Raw genomic sequence first — 15,596 nt, forward strand, 5'->3', positions numbered from 1 at the left:
CCTAACTAAACGGAATGGTGGCAGTTGGCAGACCTGTGAATTACAATGCAGATTGTGATTGAGTTTCTACAAAGCAGAGACAGCAGTGATTTAAAACACATTAGTGGCAGGCAGGAGGAAGTCCTCGACTTATGCTTTTCTAGTCATTTTTCTTTCAGTGGGTTTCCAAGAGGAAAGTTACCCTCACCAAGAGAAAAAACGTTTGAGGAGACAGTTTAATTCAGCACCCTTTCCTGCCTGTCACCTTTGCATTCCAAATCAGCCGTTCCACCCCATACCTGCTTTTTAGGAATTCTAGCCATGCACATTCTAGGTTACCACTTTGCCACTGTCATGTCAACAAATGGGATGAGTGTGGGAGAGGCTGAATAGTGAATCAGTGAGAGTAAGGAGATCAGTTGCAGTAACATGCATCTTCCAGGATTTCTCAAAGATGGCAGAGGATTGGATCCACTGGCAGAATTCATGGAAGGAGTTGTCAGGGTGTATTTTTCTTTGCCTTTCCCTTCCTGGAGCAGCCTGTTCTTTTTCTGAAATGCCTCTCTGAAGATCAGAAAAACATAGCAAGCAAATGAACTGCAGGATGGGGAGGGCTGCAGAAATGAGGGGGAATCTTGTAGAATCAACTCCTTTTTCTTGTTCTGCTCGCAGCTTATGTTATTTTTCAAATAAATCATAGTCTGATGAAAAATGTGATAACTGGGAAATGTTACGCATAACACTACTGAAGATATAATATTGCATATAAAACTCTTTCTTGTTTATAGGCATGCCCTCTGAAACAACCATTGCCATTTGCTCTATGATTATGGGAGGAATTTTTGAAATTTTCCCCAAACTGAGAGTTTGCTTTGCCCATGGTGGTAAGTATCCTAGAACTGCATACTGAGAAGAAATCCCAAGTCTTCCCCAAAATGGAATACTGTATCTAGCCTACTCCTATAAATTAACGGTGCAATCATAAACAAAGTGAGACCTTTCATGTCAATGGGTTTAGAAGGTGTAACTCTTACAAATTTTTGCACTGCAAAACAATCTAGAATGTAGTATGCTACAAACAGAGGACAGATATCCACAGTGCGCCAAAAGAATAGAGGGTCATACAGAACAAACTAAGAGGTGACTGACATGATGGATCGAAGAAAATCCGTATACAGAAAATCTTTCCTGACCCCTAAATAATTTTAGACTTCTATATTAATGGGAGCATCAGTAAAACAAAAGCTAGGAGCTTCAATGATGACTCTTCCCTTCTTCACTATTTCCCCCCAACATATTGTGAACTGAGGGGAAATGGAAAGTGTATTTGAAATAAGGGCCAATTCCAAACTGTCTAGAGAAGGTGCTGTTCCCTTAAGGTTAAAGAGAGAAAGAACATATAGCAGAAGTACAGAATGTCAGGGAGGAATGTGGAAAAGCTGAATACAGATGAAATATTTCCCTTCTTGGTTATCACAATATCATTGTAGTAGGGTCCTAAGCAACCACAGGATTCCTAATAGGGTAGTATTTTAAAATTCTATATGCAATAATAGCCTATTCCTTTTGTTAAAGCCACAGTTGAATATTTAACTTCTCACTTCTGGGCAGCATGTGAAAAATTAATGAAATGTCATTGGAATGACTCAGTTTGGTCTGCTCTTCTTCCTTAAATATAAGAACTGGGGTATAATGGAAGCATGTTATGGATCTATCATGGGCTTGAGGAGGGGACTTTGTGAGGTAGCTACTCTTTTTTCACCATCTTGGAGTACAATAATAATCTTGATTAGGGCAGGAATTTGTCATTCCAGTTTCACTGGTGGCACTGGACACACGTTTAAACCCATACTGTTGGGGTTTTTTTCCACCTCACACTCTTTGTTGCTCCAAGATAAAAAATAATTCAGCAGGCAGAGGCACTGACTGGGGAACATTTCAGTGTGGCTTTTTAAAAAAATGTATAGAACATGTGAAGGCTACGAAGAGCAGCAAAAATGTGAAAAGTGTGACCACTAAGGAAAGGGATTAAGAAACATTTTGGAGTCTCCCAACATCCCCTGAAAATATGCAGTTCCCCTAAATTACTGCATCACTTGCAAACTAATTAATACAGTATTTTGCCAACTCTGATATCATTGAGGTCATTTCTAGCATAAATAACATAGGTGACATTGTTTAGATTATTTTAGGCTGCTGCCTCCAGAGGTGTCTTGGTGCTGATAGAACTTCAGTGCTAAAAGATGCTATTATTAGAGGTATTCGTTCATTCTAAGGATCTAATTTATATTTCTTTCCAGGTGGTTCTTTTCCTTTCACAGTAGGGCGCATTTCCCATGGATTCAACGTGCGACCTGACTTATGTGCTTTGGATAATAAAGTTGATCCAAAAAAATACCTTGGTTCATTCTACACTGATTCACTCGTCCATGATCCACATGCCCTGAAGCTTCTGATAGATGTAATAGGAAAGGTGAGTTAAATTATTTTTCAGTATAAGTCCTTGAAGTGCGAGCCTCCTTCCTTCTACACCTCTCTGAAGCTGAGAGCAGCACATAAGAAGGTAAGTGGGAAAAACCAGGAAAAAGCACCTATCAAGGCATGTCACATAAATGGAGTAAAGGAGACGGGTAATTAAACCATGCAAGCACAGAGGAGCCCCGTGACAGAGAGTGGTAAGCTGCAGTACTGCAGTCCTAGCTCGGCTCACGACCTGAGTTCAATCCCGACGGAAGTCGGTTTCAGGTAGCCGGCTCAAGGTTGACTCAGCCTTCCATCCTTCCGAGGTCGGTAAAATGAGTACCCAGCTTGCTGGGGGTAAAGGGAAGATGACTGGGGAAGGCACTGGCAAACCACCCCGTAAACAAAGTCTTCCTAGAAAACATCAGGATGTGACGTCACCCCATGGGTCAGGAATGACCTGGTGCTTGCACAGGGGACCTTTACCTTTTAAAGCACAGATTACTTTCTGTTAGATGAATGAAAATCTGTTAAAGTTTCCATGCCAGTGCAACCGGTGAATCTTCTACTACCCTCCTCCACTGGGCAAGTGAAAAGGAAGGGAGACTCCGGAGCAATTCATGATTCTCATGGCACCTTCAGAGATGGTGGGTGAACAGCAAGCTTTAGTGGTCTACCATCCATTCTTTTGTTGAGTAAGATTTCCTTCCCTTGAACCATATAGTCCTCCTTTGGCAACAGCTATTAATGGATTCTGTTTTGAAGAAATGATTCATCACCTGTTGGGGTTTGCAAAAAGGAAGTTTCGGGAACTAGCTTCACCTTGTTATTGTGACCTTTGTCCAGTCTGCTGTTTCGGAGAGCGTTGCATTGTTTCAGACGATTGGTTGCAACAATGGTGAAAGCTGTCCCATCATGAGAAAAATGGATTTCGTTCATGAGATGGCCCCTTGCGGTTTGATGTGTCTGGTCTTAGTCCCTGCAAGAAGACTGTGCAGTAACACATTAAATCAAAAGGGAGGAGACGCACCACCTGGTGTTGTTGTTTTTGTGCCTTTTTCCTGGGTAGGAAACAGGCAGGCAAAGAGACAGAACAGAAGTCAGGCCTTCAAGCAAAAGGGAGATTTCTCCTTTCCCTGGAACACCTACATCTGACGGTGCACAGGAGGGAAACCAGAAAGAAAAGACTGTCAGGCCTGGTTCAGACCTGTGGGAGAATGCAGTAGGAATGTGACAGCAGAGATGGATTCAAGCCGTGAATGTTCCTTTGCATAAAGACTCTCTGAAAACATAAACTTCACAGAGCAGGTAGAAAGAAGATTCTACCCTTTTTCTTGATTGTTCTGCTGGCTTTTTTATTTGCAGTGAATTTTTAATAAAAGGAGAGCATTCCAAAATTTCTGCCCACAGTTTGAAGTGTTACATCCCGTTCTACCACTTCAGTATTCTACCACCTTATTTCCCTACATGTGTGAACAAGGCACATCATGGAAGTAATGTACCCTCTTCCTCCTGGTCTGCTAGAATCGGTCTCGTCCTTTCCCTTCCACATAAGATAAGCACATCAGGGATGGGGCAAACAAGCACATACAAGAAATGTAAGGAATATTATTCTTCCTGACATGTCCATCTTTAACTCCTTTGTTTCTCTTTAGGCTGGGGTCTAGGTGAAAAGCTCCCTTCATTAAGATCTGGGGACGCTAAGGAGAGGAAAGCGAGGGGAAGTGGGGCTAAAGTTAAGTGGTAGAGCATCTGGCTTTGTATACGGAAGGTACCAGGTTCCATCTCCAGTTAAAATGATCTGGTAATACGTGGTGTGCAAGACCTTGGATAGCCTCTGCCAGTCAGGATAGATGATACTGACCTTGACTGACCAATGGGCTCACTCGGTATAAGGCCGCTTCATGTGTTCATGTGAAATGGCACCTAGATTTGCCAACAGGCCATCTGGCCAGCCTGAGCTCCTGGCTCCTTCTGCCTCAATCTGACCAGTATACCAGTAGAGCTGTTTGTTGGCAAGAGCTGTGCAATAGATGTATTTGACCAATTTCACCCCTCATTTATTTTCATTAAGATAGGATGATACAACAACGATCAGTCTGACTCTTTAATTGTTGCTGATTCTCACTTTAGGTGCTGGGATTCTTGGAGATTTAATTCCTGCCTGCCTTTTATAGTCTGGTGGGAAATGCTAAGGTACCATTGAACACACTTCAATAAATTGCATTGGGATTGTTTTAATGTTGAAGAGTTTTGTGAACCTTTTCTCACAGAGTGATTAAAGAACCAGTCAGTGAATCAATGCCACTTCCAGGGTATCTTGAAACACTGTGGAATTTATCTCTTGCCATTTTTTCCACATTAGCGGCCTTCTGTCACTCTAGGCATGCCTTTCCATAGTTGACTGTGTGGAAAGCAAAGGCCTTCAAAAAAACATATGCAGAAGACCTAGTAAAGAAAAAAAGATATGTTCAAAACATCTCTCTATTTCTACAAGACACATTTTATCTGATTTACCTGTTCAAACCTGTGGCCAATATACTTAACATGTCATCCTCCCTTCTAAAAACCCGAGTATCTCACAGCCACTAGGACTTCAGAGAATTTTAATTACAGTGCTGTTCTAAGCAGAGTTACACCCTTCCAAGCCTCAATGGACCTGGAAGGTTGCAGGTCTGCTTAGGACAATACTGTCGGCTTCGAGATTCGTGATAAGCTAAGAGATGTGATCCACTAGTTCTGTACCCCAAATCCCACATTCTGGGAGTAAAAGAAAAACTGTAAAGCCAGAGTACTTAGAAAAATGATTCAGCTGCTTAGTTTGAAATGTTATGGCTAAGGAACTTGCCTTGCTGATATGTGAAGTAGTAGTTGGCACTGCTATAAAATCATTATGTATTGATTTAGAAAACCTTATTCCAGGAGTAAGGTATATCATGGAATCACAGAGGTATTTTTTTAATCGGGGGCATCTGTTACATCCTGTCATGTGTGTGATATGTGGGGGGGGGAAGTCACTGAGAAAAGGGATATCTTTTAAAGTAAAGGATATTCTACAAGCTAAGGACATTGTGAATTAAGCAACAGGTCTAACAAAGGGCCACTGTAGAAAGGATGGGAGCAGTCACTTTAAAGAAATCACTGGGGCCAGCTTAGCCTAGTGGTTCCTTCAAGAAACCGTGTCAGAAAAAAAATCATTTCTGCTCAGAGTAGGGTAGGCTAATTTTAACAAAATGCACTGGTGCAACAAACTGAACTTTCCCTTGCGAGTGGATGGAATGCGACCCTATGATGAAAATTCCCTGCATCCTAGAATAAAACACCAAAAGCAATCTAGACTGAAATAAAATTGCCTTGATCAACAGGTCACAGGGAAGTACAACTGGGTTGATGGAAGGTTTCACTCCCCTAACTTGCACACACACCTTTTTAATGTTAACATTAGACACACTGCATCCTGATTCATAAGTGAACAGGCAAATGTGTGAACTACAACCACAACTGTCTCTACCACATCTAGTTTGTCTCATATTTGACTAATCTCTGACCTTTGGTACAGCTTTGAACTCTAGGGAATACCTGGATTTTTCACAATATAACTAAAGCCTGAGTCTGACATTTCAGACCAATTCACAGGAATGATTACATGACTCCCCACCCCGTGCAACTGTTACAGGGAATCTATGGTAACTAAATCAGCCATCTGAGATATTGAACAATCTCTTAAGCGCCACAGGGGGCTGCATTTTCTCTGCTGCCTTCTAGTGAACTCTTTTGGCAACTCTAAAGCAACAACCACTGAAAATAAGCATAGTTTCTGGCTGCCAATTATTCCAGCCTCTACGTCCAGAACATCTTCATCCCAGCTATACAATGACACCATTGTGTTTTATGATGCCATGCTGCCAGAGCTTTTTAGGCCATCCCGTCCTCGTGCTCGGAATGATAACATCAGTCAGGTGAGCAAGCTCCGGCACAGTTCTAGACTGGCATAATGACTCTTCCCCCATGCTAAGAGCTGCCTTTGATTCCAGGAATTATGCAGGACTAAGTGAACCAGACTGCAGGACTAGGGGCAGTGGCGGACCTACATTTTTGGGACCCTAAAGCTTGAACTGTTATGGGGGGCTCTTTCGCAACCAGCAACGAGTTCTGGGTAACCACTGTTATCTTCTTCAGTGGGGTTGTTCTATGGCAGGTGTATTGGTTCATTATCTAATAGGGAGGTAGAAGGTCATCAGAGGGGGCTCGTTAGGATAAAGAGGTAAAAATCTTATTGGTGTTAAAATGCACAAACGAGACAAGTGCAGCCTGAATTGAGAATTCAGATGACTTTTTATGGTTCCGATTGGCTCTAGCCTAAGAGCTGAGCTATAGAACTATTAAGCCATGCACCAACGAAGGATTTGAGGATCCAGCTGCCAAAATGTAGGCTATGAACAGATTCTGGCGAGCTCAGCGAGCCCATACAGCTGGGGGTTTGGGTGGTGCAAGCCCCTAAATTTTTTTTGAAATTTGACCAATTACAGGGACATTTTGAGATCATATGAAATGGGTATTAGAACATATTCTAAGGTCAATACTAAGTACCTCAACCCATTGGCTTATGATTCTATCACTAAAATAGACTTATCTTAATAACAAAACAACTCCATCAATTTTGTTGAAAAATTCACTGATTTGTTTTTTTTAAAGTTGCTTCAGGGCCCCTCCAGAGTTCCAAATTCAATTCCAAATTCAGCTCACAGAACTTCCTATAGATGTTCCTATTCAGACTCTGCTGCCTAGCTAACAGGGAAGTATGGAGATTATACAATCTCCCCTCCCCCAGAGAACAAAGAAGTATGGAGATTGTTCCTCAAATCTCTCTTCCAGTTCTCTCTGTAGATCTACCCCACTTTTGTGGAAGTAATCCCTTAACAAAACCCTGTATCTGGAATATCTCCTTCCCAGAGCCTATTTCCCTTCAGTGACCTAAGAAAAGGGTCACTTTCCTCCCAATCTCTGCCTGTCACTCCTCAGGAATTGTTTTACAACCACTTAGGCAAATCTGAACCCTCAGGTTCCCAGAGTCAAAACCAGCTAATGAACACGCAAGTGACCAAAAACAGACTCCCTCCCTTTTTTCAGAAAAGAGAGAGTGAGCTCCTTAGCTTCACCCACTCCCTGCCAGTTTTTTCCTGAGCTTCTCTCAAAGATTAACTCTTTGTTCGTTACAAGTCTTCTCTGTCTGTTGAGACTTGCATCTTCCCTTCATACATTACGATATTCATGAAAAGACACCAGGGCAACTAAATTTACTCCAGATAATCAAGGATCTGGAACTGTAGTAACCTCTACCATTTTGCACACGTGGCTGGATGTGTCCCCTGATGAAATTAAGTCCCTCATTGGTCACCTATGTCGGAGGAAAGCCCCAGGTTCTGATTTAATCCCAAACGAACTATTCAGAATGAACCCTCCTTGGTGGGCTGATATTCTTGATCCTGTTTTCACAGATAAATACTTTGGGCACCATTCCAAAATCATGGAGACACACCATAAGAGTTCCAATCTTTAAAAAGGGTCAGTGTTCTGACCCAAGTTGTTATCATCCAATCAGCCTATTATCTTCTTTGGGCAAACTGTATTCTTCATACTTGCTAAGGAAATTACTTTATTGGATTGAGAGAAATTATGTCTTTGGCTGGGAGCAGATCAATTTTAGAAGAGTTATGGACCACTGTTATGGACCACTGTTTGGCACTTTCATGTTGAGAAATGTTCTTCCCCTCTCATGCTGAGAAATATTCTTCCTCTCTCATGGTGCCCTATATGCTGGTTTCATGGATCTTTCATGTGTTATGGACCACATGGTGGTCATGGTGCCCTATATGCTGGTTTCATGGATCTTTCATGTGTTATGGACCACTGTTTGGCACTTTCATGTTGAGAAATGTTCTTCTCCTCTCATGCTGAGAAATATTCTTCCTCTCTCATGGTTCCCTATATGCTGGTTTCATGGATCTTAAAGGAGAAAGACTCTGGAGGAAATTATCTAATTCCAATATGGATAGAAGATTGTTATGGCTCATACAGCAATGTTATATGAATCTTACAGCTCAGGTTTGCTGTGGTGACCAAGGGGAATTGACTGAGCCTTTTGGATTGGTCAGGGAGGTTAGGCAAGGTTGCCTTCTGGCTCCATTATTGTTTAATTTATATTTGAATGATTTAGCAGCGAATTTTCAAGAGGTTTGTCACCCACCAAAGCTAGCAAACCATAGTATTCCAGTCTTGCTTTATGCTGACAATATACTTCTTTTGTCTCATACAAGAGTTGGATTGCAAAGATCATTACAGTTTTTTTTCTGAGTATTGTTTTAGGAAGGTCTTCCAATAAATCACCATAAATTAAAGATTATGATCTTCTCTAAGAAGATAAAACTGCCCTGTTTCTGTTGGATACTAGACAGGATTGTTGATCAGTTTTAAGGAGTTGGTTTATCTTGGTATTGTCTTTTCTTATAATCTGAGCTGGAAATTCCACCAAAAGGCTGTATCTAATAAAATCAAACCCTGGAGTTGGGGCAGTTGTTAATTATTTTTATACCCAATGTGGAAAATATATCTCTGGAGCTATTCAAGTTTTTAATTTAAAAATTATTCCAATTCTTTTTGGTGCTGCTATTTGGATAACTGTTAATGAATCTATAGATCATCCTCTGCTCCAGTTTTTACGAAGGCTGTTAAATGCCCCTCTATATGTTGCTGGTGTTGTCTTTCATTCATTGTTTTGTGCTTGTCAATGTTTGCTCATCTCAGTTTTTTGGAATTCCTCCCCCACGTTGCTTGCCTGATTATACCTATTTCTTGACAACTCCTCATTTCTTAAGAGCTTTTTTTCTTGCTAGACTAAATGCTAACCCTTCTATGGTTATGCAAGGTAGATACATGGACATTCAGAAAGGACCTGCCTGTGTTCTTCTGGTTCTGTTGATTCTCTAGCACACGTGCTCCTGGAATGTCATTTTTATGAGGATCGAAGAGCCTGTTATATTATTCCTCTTCTAACAGACTGGACTAGTACCTCTGTGTCTGAGTTAATACCTTATTTATTAAGTGACAGCGATCCTAAGGTTACGTTGGCAGTAGCAAAATTAATCTCAGTCCTTATATCCCTTAAACTATAGATTTAGAATTATGCTGCTAAAGATGTATGATGCGGGGAGATTCTAAGGGAGAAAGGAAAGGAAAGGATCCATGGTTCAGATTCCACCCCAACAGACTTACCTGCAAAATGTTTAGCATGGAGTGCTTCTTTCAGAAACTCCATGGTGACACCTACTGGATACACTACAGTATTTGACAGAAGCAGATAGGAAACTCCTTCCATAGACAAGCAATTTGCACAAAGGACATTTTAGCACGTAAGAACACCTATCACAATACTGGAAGTACAAAGCTAACAGACTCTGTGGGGGCCCTTGTGGCTGCAGGTTTGTGATGTGTTGGTGACAGTGGCAAAGGTGGCTTCCTTTTCCGCCGCCACTGCATCAGCAGATCAATCGTTTGAAGCGGTTTGTAACTTGACAACACCTAAACCCACCTCTGTCACTGATTTTTTTAAAGGTTCTTTGCTGACAAAATCTCTCCCATATGTTCCAATCTGGAGGTCAAGTTGAAAGCAGATCCAGTAGTCTTAGGTGGCATCAGAAGCACCTGTTTGTCCTATTGTTATGGATAGTTTCGGACTGGAGCTGTTGGTGAAAATTGTTGATGCCCCTTTGACTGAGGGGGCTCTCCCCAGACCTTTGAAGGAGGCAGTTATTAGACATCTGCTTTAAAAAAAAAAAAAAAAACTTCACTGGCTAGGTATGATGAGACTAAAAGTTGTTTACAGCTGTACTCATCCAAAATCAAAAATCTAAAGACAAACCAAAATCCACACCATGCCTTTTATTGGGACCAATTATAGGCTAGTCTTCACTTTGCCTCTTCTGGGGAACAGGAGCGGACTGGTGATTAAAGCTTCCAGGAAATGTCCTGGTGGGTCAATGGCTGTCCCCCACCCCCTGGACAGCTTGCCTGCCAGGGCCTCCCCAGCCCCAAGTGAAAGACAGCTGGGATCCGCTGCTGCTGTGAGCAGGTACCTCATTGCCACGTGAGGTAGGAGAAGCCTGGCTCAGCCAGTGAGAGATGCTCCTGGCCTCATCCTGCCCACTGAGGGATGTGTCTGCCCAGGCTTGCTTACTCTGCCTGGCAAGGGATGTGCCCTGCAAAGAATGGGCCCAGCCTCACCCTTCCCAGCCTAGTGAAGAATGCACCTGGCCCAGCCTCACCTGACGAGGGATGTACTCAGCCTGGGCCCACACACCCAGCATGGTGAATGACAGACTCAGCCTGGCCTTAGCTGGCAGGGATGTGCCCAGCCTTGGCTTGCTTGCCTCACATGGTGAAGGATAGGATCGGAGGAGAAGAAAAAAATTTTTTTTTTTAATATCCAGCTTTTCTCTACCTTTAAGGAGTCTCAAAGCGCCTTCCCTTCCTCTCCCCACAACAGGCACCCTGTGAGGTAGGTGGGGCTGAGAGAGGTCTGAGAGAACTGTGATTAGCCCAAGGTCACCCAAGCAGGCTTCATATGGAGGAGTGGGGAAACAAACCTGGTTGTTCAGATTAGAGTCCACCACTCTTAACCACTACGGCATGCTGGCTCTCCACAACGGAGTAAGCTGGCAATAATGTGGCAAATGAAGTTCAAAATAGGTAAGTGTAAGGTAATGCACACTGGAACAAAAAATCCTCCCTTTATATGCTAATAGGGTCAGGAGTTACTGAGACTAGGGTTGCCATCCACCAGGTACTAGCTGGAGATCTGCTATTACAACTGATCTCCAGTCGATCAGTTCACCTGGAGAAAATGGCCGCTTTGGCAATTGGACTCTATGGCATTGAAGTTCCTTCTCTCCCCAACCCTGCCCTCCTCAGGCTCCGCTCCAAAAACCTCCCACCGGTGGCAACCCTAGCTGAGACTGAGAGGGAAAGAGACCTTGGTGAACAGCTCAATGAAAATGTCAACCCAGTGTGCTGCAGCAGTGAAAAAGACAAACTATGCTGGGGAATAATAGGAAAGAGATTGAAAATAGTATAGCCAATGTTATATTGCCTCTGTATAGATCTAAGGTACAATCTCATTGGGAATGCTATGCAGTTCCGGTCATTGTATCTCAAAAAGGAGATTGGTCAGCTCAAAAGAGTGCAGAAGAGGGCAACCAAGACAAAGGCTTGAAGGAAAGGCTGAAGAGTCTGAGATTTAGGGGGGAAGTTTAGAAAAAAGAGAGTGAACACAGGGAACTTTTTTCTCCCTCTTCCAAAATACTAGAACTTGGGAGCACCCAATGAAGTTGATGGGCAATAGATTCAGGACAGATAGAAGTAAATACTTCTATAACAGTGGCAGGAAGCAACATCAGAGGAAGGCCTCTATGCCTTGTTGTTGACCCTCCAGAGGAACCAGGTGACCACTGTGTGAGACAGGATGCTGGACAAGATGGACCCCTGGTCTGATCCAGCAGGGTTCTTCTTATGTTCTTAAACAGAAGGCCAAAGCTTTCAAGGTCCGCAACATATACAGTTTGCTCTACACAAATTCCTGAAGCCATTTTTGGGCTGTGAAGCAATGTTCCCAGAAAAGCGCACAGACTCAAGTACAAAGTTACAACATCTCATCCATTTCATTGAAATTAAGAAAATAAGTGTAAAGGACATGGGAAAATGGATGATCTGCAAGTTGAGGGCATTGGTAGACAAGGGGAAAAGGTGTGGTGGTAAGTGTTAGTTTGTGGGAAAGGAGAATTGGACAAAAGGAATAAACTGGCAAGATTTGCGGGGTAGCAGTTTTAGTATAGGACAGGTTGGAGAAAATGGCACGGGTCTCAGGCCCAGTGGGGCTTCTGACTGGGAACACAATTTGTGGGATAAAAGGGTATCGGCAAGTAAAAGTGGAAGGATAGCACATTGAAGCTGGATGACCAGGGCGGATTTTTAGAAACTAGTCACTGATCCTACACTGACATTCTTCTCTGCCAAAATAAGTGTGACTTTTGGTACAAAAAATTACAGATATCTGCCTGAAAAGAATTTGGCTTAATAAAAGTATTAAGCTTCAAAACAAATTAGGATCCCAACATTAAAAACTGGAGCATTTCTCTTTGTGTGTCTGTCGGTCTGCTCTTACTATGAATTGACAGATGATGCTTTTGTATTTCTGCCAGAACCAGTATATGGTTTCTTTGCTGATTCAGTGCTGAGCCCTGAATAAGCTGCCAGTTCAATGCTTACAAGAAGCATTGCCAAAGGCTGGCCTGGCTGAACTCACATAAAAATCTAGCCTCTAGATTCCGCTGATGAGAACATATTTAATTCCTGAATGTGCTCTTGTATTCCAAAACAAAAGTATATGTTCAGGCAGTAACATTTGTATATGTTCAGGCAGTAACATCCTTCTCACCCTGATTTTACTGCAACACCAGAGAACTGTGCAGAAGCAGACATATTTCTAAAATTGCAATCCTAAAACAGTAATCCTATCAAACAGTAAATACCTTGGAGTAAATATGCATATTACTAGGTTTTAAGTGGACAATTTATGTTTTATAGGTATATTCCCCCAATATGGTAGGTCTGATGCATTTTCAGGACAAAACAGAGGGGGAAATGACCCAACCTAAAAACAAAATTGGGTGCCCAAAAGGTTGGGTTAAATAAAATTAAGTTAAACAATGAAATATATTTATTACAAAGCACTCGTACATATATTAAAAGCAAGCCCTTATGACAACAAAAACAGGCTTAATAATCAAAAATCACGTGCAAATTGCATTTTGGCCCCAGGCCTTCAGTGGTCTAATAAAATATATTAGGCACACACAAACAAAAATTAACAGATAGAACGAGTTTGTATCAACCCAGGTATGTATTATAAGAGGTCGGGGGGAAATGAAGAATAATAAATATATAATGTAATACATATATTGCATTTTATGTCACCTAATCTTTTGGGTACCCAAATGATGCATTTTCATGCAGTGGTTATGTGGCCATGTTTCTTCCAAACAGAAATGAGGACTGGTGTCATTTTGACAGTGCAGCTATTCCTGCCACTCCTTTGGGTCACCATGAAAAGATACTCCGTGCATGCACAACTTCAGGAGACACATCCTGTTCTATAAAGGGCACTTTTTAATATCTCAGTTCCTTTTGTATCCTTCTGTATTGTGTTTTTATGCCAATAAAGGAATGATGATGATGATACACATCCTGTCTACTTTTATTGATATTCTTGATCTTGACTTTTGAAAGGCCAAACAACCTGAGATGTAGGATCTCTATTGCAGCAACACCCAACATGTTATCTGGTCTTCAAATGTAGTGTGAAGTTCCTGATATGGACTGAGGCTATAACACTATGAGAAAGAGATTCTCGTCTTCCTCACACTCTTGCTGATCTATATTCTCCCTTCTCTGCGACTGATAGATTGTTTATTTCATGTTCTTGTCACAGAATCCCATCATCACATTTAGTGCTAATCTTTACAAATGTCATGCTTTTAGTCAGACTGTAGGGAGTTGGAAAATGTGTATCTAATAGATGCTGATAGTGCCATCATTGTTTATTTCTATTTGCAGGACAAGGTAATACTTGGAACAGATTATCCTTTTCCATTAGGGGAACAAAAACCTGGAAAACTGATAGACTCCATGGATGAGTTTGATGAGGATCTAAAGGTGCAGTTATTACTTTTTTGTTGTTTCAAAGGTTGATCTGCTATGTTCTGATTCCTGTCTTATCAGCTTGAGTAACATGGAAGCACATACTGAACTCCACAAGGAGCATAAATCAGTGCTAAAGCATATCTCTGCCTCTAGCTATTATATGTGTACAACAATATCTGTAAGACCCTCAAAAACATAATTATGTTTTTATTACAGGATAAGCTGAAGTTTGACAACGCTCTCACATTTTTGAATCTTGACAGAAAGCAGTTTGAATTGCATTAAAAATTGTTAAAACATCAACATTAGATTTTTATATACAACCACACATCTATATACTTCTGTGCATTTGGACTGACTGCATAAATTTCCATGATTCCGTGTTATTTATAGAATGCAATATTTCACTTCTTCCACTTAAAAGGAGAGCCAAAGATTTGTAATCTGTGTGGGCTGAAACTGAAAGCTTCACTTTCAAAACATAGGCCAGTTCTTTCCTTTGCCGGGTTCATATTGATGGGTAGAGGTTTCATGACTGTTCATGCACACAGGATTCACAAGAGGGTAGCTGAATCCATTTTTCCCAATCCAGTATCTCATGCCTGGCCTAACATGGCATGGATGTCATGACCTTCTTCTCACACAGGCATTCAGCAGTTGCTCACTAGGCATTCACAGTCTACTCCTCACTCAAAGTGCGTGGGAGGGAGAGTACAGCATGGCCAACACAAACCTGGATCTGGTCCTCCTAAATTCAGATTCCAAGAAATAACTCTTGTGCACTGGTGAACACCCAACAAGCTTTTGAAACCCTGAGCATCAGGGTCTCCATGAGGTCCTTTCCCCACACCAGTCATTGCATGTAAACCACACCTGTTGTAGCTCCCTTTTCCCACCAGTGACCACAAGAAGGACAGTGCCAGCAGGAGCCAAACCTCTAACATCCAAACATCTGTCCTAGGCAAATTGGTAGAAACAAATCAAAGATAAAATTATTCAGCACATAGAAGAATAAAGCCTGTTGAGGGAAAATCATCATGGGTTCTGCAAAGGGAAGTCCTGCCTACCAATCTTTTGGATTCCTTTGATAAAGTGAACAAGTATGTAGACAATGGGGACCTGGTAGACATTATATACTTGGACTTTTAAAAGGCTTTTGACACAATACCTCACCAAAGACTCCTGAGTAAATTTAGGAGTCACGTGATAAGAGGATGGGTTCTCTTATGGATTAAAAAATGGTTAAATGGCAGGAAGCAAAGAATAGGAATCAATGGACAGTTCTCCCAATGGAGGGAAGTGAGCAGTGCCATCACACAAGGATTGGTATTGGAGCCAATGCTATTTAATTTGTTCATAAATGATCTGGAACTAGGAGTGAGCAGTATAGTGGCCAAATTTGC

At 41.7% G+C, this 15,596-nt stretch overlaps 1 protein-coding gene across 1 annotated transcript in view; it reads left to right on the plus strand.

The window, feature by feature from the left end:
• ACMSD (aminocarboxymuconate semialdehyde decarboxylase) overlaps positions 1-14,478 on the plus strand; it is a 69,243-nt gene extending 54,765 nt beyond the window's left edge. The window contains exons 6-9 of the mRNA XM_056861122.1: positions 768-863; positions 2,280-2,452; positions 14,107-14,205; positions 14,410-14,478. Of these exons, the coding sequence (XP_056717100.1) occupies positions 768-863; positions 2,280-2,452; positions 14,107-14,205; positions 14,410-14,478 (437 nt within the window). The remainder of the gene's footprint in view (positions 1-767; positions 864-2,279; positions 2,453-14,106; positions 14,206-14,409) is intronic.
• Positions 14,479-15,596: the final 1,118 nt, after the last annotated feature.

The sequence above is a fragment of the Euleptes europaea genome, chromosome 15 (assembly GCF_029931775.1).
Source record: "Euleptes europaea isolate rEulEur1 chromosome 15, rEulEur1.hap1, whole genome shotgun sequence".
In the NCBI taxonomy this organism is placed as follows: Eukaryota; Metazoa; Chordata; class Lepidosauria; order Squamata; family Sphaerodactylidae; genus Euleptes; species Euleptes europaea.